We start from the raw sequence: 9,499 nt of genomic DNA, 5'->3' as shown, positions 1-9,499 counted from the left end.
GAGAATGTCGATTTCTCCTTACCCGAACTTCCTCCACCCCATTTTCGTTTTAGATTGGAATGGATTTTCTTGATGGAAATCGTTCCTAAGGTTCTTAATATGTTTAACATGCTTGTAACATGATTAATGAACGGAAATAATGGTTAAAACGAGCTTTCTAATGGATTAAACTCAAGAACTTTGTGTTCTTGAGAGTTTTGATGAAAAAGTGTCAATCTTTACTTTTTCGATGTTTATGGCGTAGATCTGAGAAATGAACTGTCCTTTTGTGTTTAGATATGCTTGTTGCACTTGAATATGAACTTATTTGGGGTTTATAACATGAAAAATGACTTATGTGAGAGTTTTGAGAGTTTAGAGTTTGAAATGAGAAATGTAGAAAATTGTTATCTATGAGGTCTGAACCTTTACGTGCAATTTTGACCTCTTTTCGTTGCGAACTGGTTTTAGTGGCCAACATAAATGTTGTAGCCCTGTTTGTTAGCTTTCCAACGAGTATATGTGCGTCTCCATTGGACTTTCGTAGCCCAAGTTATGATCGTTGCAATGAGAGGCTGTCCAATATTTCCGCCTAAAACGGAAGAGCAGTGAGCAGCCATCCTTTCTGATGTTTTTCCGCCCCAGGCGTAAGCTTTTCCGCCCCAGGCGTAAACTTCCGCCCCAGGCGTAAATATTTCCGCCCCAGGCGGAAATACTGCAGTTTTCACCAGTTTTTCATCTGCGATCTTCCTTTGCATGTAGTTTCGAATCAGTGTCTTATTCTTACATGATTGTTGATGATTGTTGATGATTGTTGATGATTGTTGATGCATATATTGATTGTTAATCATGTATGAAGTATAAATGAAGTATATTAAGGTGTTAATCAACTTAATAAAGAAGGATATTAGAATTATGTTATTCTAATAAAGACGGATATTAAGGTATTGATTATCTTAATAAAGACGGACGTTGGATAGTGTTCCACGTTATTGTTGACGGGCTATATGCCAAAATTGTTGATGAATATATTCATGAGTTTTGAGTGCATGCATCATGAATATTTAGGGATATTGGCTTGTCCAATAAAGAAGGATATCGAACTATATTTGTTTGATAAAGACGGATATCGGAGGTGAAATACTCTGATAAAGACGATGGTACCACATGCATTAGAGGTGTCTAGAGGACATAACATGAATGTGAAGCATTAGATTGCATTAGGGATTATGTGTGCATTTTATTATAAATGATGTTTGACACATACTTGGTAAATGTTGATTGTTAATCCGTATGTGAGTAGCAGAGTCCGTCATGACTATAAAATGAACAACGCAGGGTCCGTCATGACCATAATCTGAACAATGTATTTGTTGATGTTTTGGTATTGTCCGAGACGACGTGAAACTATATTGAAATTCTGGTATAGCAGAACCAGATGTTGTATAGAATGTCGAGACATCTGGTCTGACAAAAATAACACGGCAAGGCATATAACATTAAAACGGATACTGAGAAATAATGTTTTATCAGATGTTCCAACATTCAATTTAAAGAGAATGTCATACTTAATGTTGGAACATCTTACGAAACATAATAAAATCAACAAGTAAATAAACTGCACAGGAAATTGTTAACCCAGTTCAGCCAACCTGCCTACTCTGGGGGATACCAATCCAGGAAGGAAATCCACTAATAGCTCTAGTCACTAAGACCTCCAGCAAACCCTCGGTTTACGTCTTACACTAAGACCTCCAGCAAATCCTAGGTTTACGCCTTATGACCTCGACACTACTCATGTAACTTCTGCCTAGGAACTCCTAGACATGAGATCCCATCTCACTTCCACTCACTCAACACAACCTGTGTTGTTTATAAAATGTTGGGAAAGATGTGGCGACAACTTGCCAAGACAACACTTCACTTTTGCTTAAAAGCTTCAAGTGAATTACACATGGTAAACTCCGTACTTCAAAGCTTAGGAGTAACCTTAAACTAATAAACTTACTTCTTAGCTCGTGTTATAGAATCCACAAGCAAGAATTACAATCAAATACAAACATTATCTCCTTGCTTAAAAGCTTCAGAGATATTACAATACTCAACTCATTACCTAAAGGTTTCTGAGTGAGGACATAGTGACCATCTCACAACCCGAGTGGTTCACTTACACCAACTCTCCTAGAGAGTGGCTTAAAGACACGAAACCCTAAAGACTACATCTTTGATGAAACAATGGTTTCGGTTCATTAAAATCTTGGCCTTGAGTCTTCTTTATATAGACAGAGCTAGCACGCTCCTGATCGTCCAAGATAAGCTTCAGAACACAGCTGGTCTTTGAGTCACGTCCAGCTAAGCAAATCAGACCTTAATAAAAACTTTCCTAAAATAGTTGATCCTCTTTATGAAATAAACAATGTGTTGAGTCATTCCATTAAGTCTTGATAAGAACATATCTGCACTAATAACGTCTTGATCAGATCAAATCTTGATATACACGTTTGTAGAGTGGATTTCCATATATAGCAGATACGTGTAATAAATGCGCGAGATTTGGGCAATCTGACTGTCGTACCCAAACATGTTACAACATTTGGTCCAACATCTTTTGTACCTAACATGTTGAAACATTTGGTCCAACATCTTGCTTGTATATTTGTTTTAGCAAAATGAGGCCAACACACAAATATCCAACATATATGTTTGGTATATAATTGTAGATGATTGATTATGTGATAAATGAAGTAATATGCATGATATATGAATATGCATGAATGATGGTGATGTATATGTATAATGTATGATTATGCATGTTTTTATGAAGAAGTGTTTAAGTACCATTTACTTACACTTATATTTTGAGTATGTTATCTAACTCTCTTTTATGTGTTATGTGCTGGACCGTTGGGGGTCCAGATTTTACAGGATTTTGTGGTATTCGATGTTGAGTCGTCGGTGAAGCTCCGCTCTGATTGTGACACGGGAAAGGGTTTTATATTGTATATAAAGTCTATTGTCTAGGTTGTTTTGTATAATCAATAAATACATTATTTGATTCAAAAATTTGTATAAACACTATTTTTACTAATTAATTACATTAGTATTATTTTTATTGAAGAATGTAATACTCGAACCACAACTTTTATAATATCGAACATTACTTTCCGTTGCGTATTTTGAAAAAGATTTTTACTAGGGTAGAAATATATAAATAATGGGTTTGGGTGTTACACCCTAGGAGCCTGTTTTAGCCCATATAGAGGTTTCTTTAGTTTGTACACATGATCAGGATTGGCTGGATCTACAAATCCTTTTGGCTGCTCCACATAAACTTTTTCATGTAAGTACCCATTAAGAAAGGAACTCTTGACATCCATTTGATATAGCTTAAATTTAAAAATGCATGCTATACCAAGAAGTAGCCTAATAGATTCCAATCTTGCTACTGGAGCAAATGTTTCATCAAAGTCAAGTCCTTCCACCTGAGTATACCCTTGAGCCACTATTCTTGCCTTGTTCCTTGTAACCACACCATTTTCATCTGATTTGTTCTTGAACACCCATTTTGTGTCAATGACATTAACACAATTAGGTCTAGGAACAAGATCCCACACATCACTTCTTCTGAATTGAGTCAGTTCCTCTTGCATGGCTTCTATCCAAAACTCATCTGTAAGGGCTTCTTTTACATTCTTAGGCTTAATTTTGGAGACAAAACATGAATTTGTAACAACCTCATTTGACCTTCTTGTAGCAATTCCCTGATTAGGATTTCCAATAATGAGATCCTTGGGATGATTATTCTGTATCCTTATTGATGGATGATCGCTGTCGTATGCGGTCAAAAATAATTGAATTTTGTAAAATGTAGTACAAGGTAAGTTAACCTTGGTCGTCTCACAAGGACTCTTAAAATCAGTTTATCAATATTATAATCAAGTAAGAATTGTAAAAAAAAGGGGTTTAGGTTTGGTTTCAATGATTAGAAACGAAGAAAGTAAGTTGATTTAGAAACAGTTGTGAGAAACAGATTAATCTACTGCTCGGAGATTTCAGACTTATCATCAATCGTTATATTATCAGTCCCTAAGCGGATTTAATTCTCTTTTGATTATAGAAACGATTAACAAGCGTATTCGATTCTATATGAATTATATTCCTTTTGTTAGATACCGAATTAAGCAAACGGTATACCGAATTAAGCAAACGGTTAAGAACACGTGAATTAACGAATAAGCTAAGTTAAACACGATTACCTTAAGAAATAGAAATCAATCAAAACTAACAATCATGTATATGAAACTTGAATTAAGCAAACAAGAACAAGAACATAATTGAAAAGAATTAAATAAAACTGAATAATATAAATAACCTCAAGGTCTTGGAGAAATCCCCTTACAGCAGATCAACCCTAGTGGTTTAGCAAGCCATAGAATACTAGAGGCTACAAGAGTTTCTCAAAAACTGGAATGAATAAAATATGAGAGACTAAGGCTCTATTTATAGGCTTTTTCGACTTAATTTCTAAGCAGCATCGTGGTGCGTTGGATTGATCGTGGCGCGATGGGATGGCTGCTTGGTCCTCAAGATTTGCAGATTCTGTGCAGATTTTTTCCATTCTCATCGTGGTACGATATAACCCATCGTGGCACGACGTAAACTTCGGAATTTGAATTTCGCTCCAACATCAAAGTTGTATCTCTTAGTCTTAGCTTTCCAACGCATGCTCGCAAGCCTCAATCCGATACTCGTAGCTCCAGTTATGGCCTGCAGAGTGAGAAGAGGTCAAACTGCTGTTTATTTATGAAATAAGTGTGAAAACAAAATAAAAGCAAAACTATCCTAAACTTAGGAAACTCATTGAAAACGCTAGAAATAAGTGGAGAAATCATATAAATTTCGTATGATAAGATAGAAGAAAGTGCATTATAAATACACTGATCAAATACCCCCACACTTATTCTTTTGCTCTCCTGAGCAAAACTCAAGCTTAAAGGCTCAATTTTTTTTATTTCATTCCCTTTTTTTTTTTTTTTTTTTTTCTTTTTAGATATTTAATAAGTCATGATACAACGTCACAAGCAATCAACACATTCTAAGATTCAAGTTCAAACTATGGATTGTTTTTCAAAGATTGGCATAACTCCCGTATATCAACCGTAAATGATAATCAAGCGTGTGTGTGTGTACTGCCTATTACTGTCAACCAGAGTCATGACATGATCCTTCTTGAAAACTACACAGTCAGGATACTAAGCTGTCTTTTCTTTCCTACAACTCAGAGTTTGAGTTCGGATTTCAGCTTGAGGGGAAGCTACGCTTTTCTTGTTCTCACAGGCTTTTTGATTTTTATACGCAAGGATACTACTTAAGTTCATTTTAGTTATGCTTTAGGTGCTACTCTACCTTTTCACCTGACGGGATCTCACTTGTAATGAGTCCAACCTGTTACTCCGAATAGAGCACCCTACACAGCATTTGTTCCTCCAGTTTTGGGCACAGGAACTCAACATATTCATTATTGTTCCTCCAGTTTCGGGCACAGGAACTTATTCTATAATTAATTTTTTTAATTTTTTTTTATTGTGTAGTATCCCATCATTTAATCTAGCCATGATCCTACAATCAAGTAATCCAGCTTTCCCTCAAACTTAGTCCTAATCATACCTCTTTATCATATTCTATACTCAAACAACTTAGGATAATGACTGTGTATTTTAAAGATTTATCAAGCCACTACTAAGTTTGCATGTTTTTCAGCAGTTGTGCATTAAGGTGCAAAGATCATCATATCAAGCATGAAAACAAGAATTTCCAAAAATTTTACCAATCCTACAGCTATATTGCTCTAGTCTTAAAACATGTAACTACTCATAACAATTGCATGCATGCTAAATTTATTTTTATTTTATTATTGTTATATTTTTTTAATTGACAGAAAAATAAAATAAATAAATGTTCCCCCCACACTTAAAACAGACATTGTCCGCAATGTATAACAATAAGCATAAAGTGAGAAAAGGAAGGAACACACCCGAGGAGCTAAGCTGTAGCAGCTGGAAAGTCCATGTCTGGCGGTTTTGGTGGAGGCCTTTCTGCACTACGAACACATGAAACAAGAAAAAGCAAATACCACGTGAACTTGTATAATAGTACAAAATATGGTGGACCTGCAATAACAAAAACGTGGAAAACAGAGAAGCCAAATTGAGCTTGTGAGTCAGATAAAATAGGTGGGAGAGATGCATAGATTGTGAAGAACAACTGCTTGTCGCGTGGCTTAATCAGAGGCTCCACCAACAATTTTTCTACTATAGGCAATAGTTGCTTCCGACTAAAATCCACATTTTTGGTGTCAACTTCAAGAGTTATTGAATTTGTTTGAATTTCTGCACAAGTGATTGTCAGCATCAAAATGTCTTCACCTAAAATAGCTGCATTGATCTCAAGACAAACATTACAAATACCACATTCACAAGAAAAAATTTCAGCAGATTGATCTATTCCAAGAGCAGCATATAATTCATCTTGATCAGATTGAACTTTGGACTCTTGTGGTATCGTGGAGGAGCCACCAAGAATGTCAATGTTTGCAACAGTGATTGTGTTAGAAGTGCCAGTGTATGTGCTAATAGTGTCAGTGCTATTAGTAGCAACATGATTGTCATTAATTTTAGCATACACAGAACAAATTTCAATATTAGTGCTGTCCTGACCAGTGAAAGTGTCATCAAAACCAACAATAGATGGAAAACCATTAATAAACTCATCAGCGCACTCATTATCTATCAACCCATCAAATAGATCTAATGCAAAGACAGAGTGTTCTTCATGCGGGTGTTTCATAGCATCAAATAAGTTGAAGCGGATAACACGATTCCCAAACGCCATTGAAAGTGTCCCTGCATAAGCATCAATTTTAGCTCTAGCGGTCCTCATGAATGGCCTTCCTAGAATGAGGGTTCCTTTACTGGAACTTGTTTCTCTTTCCATGTCGAGGATGTAGAAATCGGCAGGAAAGATTAGATCATTAACTTTAACAAGCACATCCTCGATAATACCCTTAGGGCGGGTGATGCTTCTATTTGCAAGCTGAATGACAAGACCTGTAGGCTGCAAGGGACCAAGGGAAAGAGAGTTATATATAGATGTAGGCATAACATTTATGGAGGAGCCTAAGTCCAACATGCAACTTCCGAATTCGGTAGTGCCTATGGTACAAGGGACAGTAAAGACTCCAAGATCTTCACATTTCTCGGGCAAGTCTGTCTGATGTATGATTGCAGAGACATTCCTACTCATATTAACTCTCGAGTTCCCTTTTAGTTTCCTCTTGTTTGTGCACATCTCCTTGAGGAGTTTGGCATATTTCGGGATTTGTTTGATAGCCTCAAGGAGAGGGATGTTTACTTCAACTTTCTTAAAAACATCCAAGATCTCCCTATCCATGTCGAACTGATGCTCCCTTTTGCTTTTGACAGCTCTTTGAGGGAAGGGAAGTGGTATGGACTGCTCCTCATCTTCATCAAGTTCAGGGGTAGGTGTGGGTACAGGTGTAGGAGTTGACTTATTTTTATTATTTTTATCATTTTTTTCTCCACTGTTATCAACACTTGCTTCTACTGCTGCGTCGACTTCCTTGCCAGACCTAAGAGTGATTGCACTAACATTTGGGTTAGGTACAGTTTGGTCAGGGAGGTTCCTGGAGCTCTGAGTTTGCATTTGGTTCATAGTAGTCACTAGTTGTCCGACCAGTGTTTTCAGATCGTTCATGGATGCATTTGTTGTCTGTATTTGCACGGCCAATTGCTTGACGATGTCCTCTAGTGAAGATCCAGAAGTAGCCACTGCTGGTGGTGGCATGTTTTGAGCAGGTTGGGGAAGGGGTGACTGTAACTGTTGTTGTGCGTGTGGATTCCCATACTGCAGGTTTGGATGGTTTCTCCAGTTGGGATGATATCTATTAGTGGAAAGGTCAGGAGCATTGTATCTATTTTGGTTGTTGCCTTGATTGTACACATTTGCTGCGTATGCTTGAGGAAACTCAGTTATGGATTCATCTTGTAGGATGGGACATATATCTGTCGGGTGCTCAGGGGAGGTGCAAATGCCACACACTCTTCCTACAGTCCGGGTCTTTCCTAATGCCAACTGCTTCACTAGAGAGGTAAGCTCGTCAAGTCTGATTTCTATAGCCTTGTTGGGAGGGGAGGCTTGAATTTCATTCACTCCTTTTGTCAGAACCACAGAATTGCTTCTAGTGGTGAATTGTTGGGAGTTTAGAGACATGTTCTCAATGAGAGCCTTCGCTGCAGCGGGTGTCTTATCGACAAGGGCTCCGCCACTAACAGCATCTAAGATATTCCTATCCATGGGTAATAGTCCTTCGTAGAAGTACTGGATAAGTAGCTGCTCAGAGATCTGGTGTTGGGGGCAACTGGACACTAATTGTTTGAATCGTTCCCAGTATTCAGAAAGTGACTCGCTGTCACATTGTCTGATGCCGCATATCTCCTTTCTTATGGATGCGGCCCTAGAAGCAGGGAAGTATTTCTCTAGGAAAAGCTTTTTCAGATCAGTCCAGCTTGCAACAGTGTTTGGCTGAAGGTAGTATAACCAGTCCTTTGCAGCTCCTTGGAGTGAGAAAGGGAAGGCTCTTAGCTTGATATGGTCTTCGGTGATTCCTTCAGGTCTCAAGGGTGTAGAGCACACGACCTGAAATTCCTTCAGATGCCTATGGGGGTCTTCACCGGAAAGACCGCTAAACTTGGGCAACAGGTGTATTAGGCCCGACTTTAATTCGAAAGCTACAGCAACATTAGGGTATTTAATACAAAGTGAATTATAATTAATGTCAGGTGCTGCAAGCTCTCTTAAAGTCTTTTGGTCAGCCATGGTGTAATTGTTTAAATTAGAATCAGAAGAAGAAATTCAACCGAAAATGGAAATTCGATCGAGACGAGATTAGAAAAATATACAAATATGACTAAAAATCTAATAAAATCAAATAAAGATTTTTCAAATTTTTTTGGATTTTTTTGAAATTACGAAAATAGTAATAAATTAAACTAAAATAGAAAAACAATGAATTTGAGATTTTTGAGGTGGCGTCTCCTATTAATAGGAGATTCTGATTTATTAATTTTTTTCGATGAGGCAGCACAATGGGGAATTAATTCGGAAAAAATTTCAGAAACTGCCTTTTTTTATTTTTTAGATTTTTTTGAAAATTTGATTTTTTTTTTAAGTTGATTAAGTTGATTAACACCTTAATATACTTCTTTGACATTTAAATAAACATCATCATAATCATCAACACATACAATGCATTTACTCACATTTTTAACACAATACTAATAATATAAGTAAAGTGTATTAAGCATGCATTTTATCATAAAACAAACTCCGGAATCGGAATCTACGTGAAAAACTGGGTAAAATACATAATATAACATGTCAGAACCCTCAAAGTCATTCAAATTCCAAAACAGCAAAGTGCTGTGCTGTCACGGTGGCTAAG

General features: G+C 36.9%; 1 protein-coding gene across 1 annotated transcript; it reads right to left on the bottom strand.

The window, feature by feature from the left end:
• Positions 1 to 6,021: 6,021 nt before the first annotated feature.
• On the bottom strand, positions 6,022 to 8,874 carry LOC123886499. The gene is made up of 2 exons (XM_045935816.1): positions 7,900 to 8,874; positions 6,022 to 7,824 (listed from the first exon to the last, which is right to left on the bottom strand). The coding sequence occupies exons 1-2, from the start codon at positions 8,872 to 8,874 to the stop codon at positions 6,022 to 6,024; spliced, it is 2,778 nt and encodes a 925-aa protein (XP_045791772.1).
• Positions 8,875 to 9,499: the final 625 nt, after the last annotated feature.

The sequence above is a fragment of the Trifolium pratense genome, linkage group LG5 (genome assembly GCF_020283565.1).
Source record: "Trifolium pratense cultivar HEN17-A07 linkage group LG5, ARS_RC_1.1, whole genome shotgun sequence".
Taxonomy (NCBI): domain Eukaryota; kingdom Viridiplantae; phylum Streptophyta; class Magnoliopsida; order Fabales; family Fabaceae; genus Trifolium; species Trifolium pratense.
Note: the sequence above shows the minus strand (reverse complement) of the source record. Positions and strands in the feature narration are given on the sequence as shown.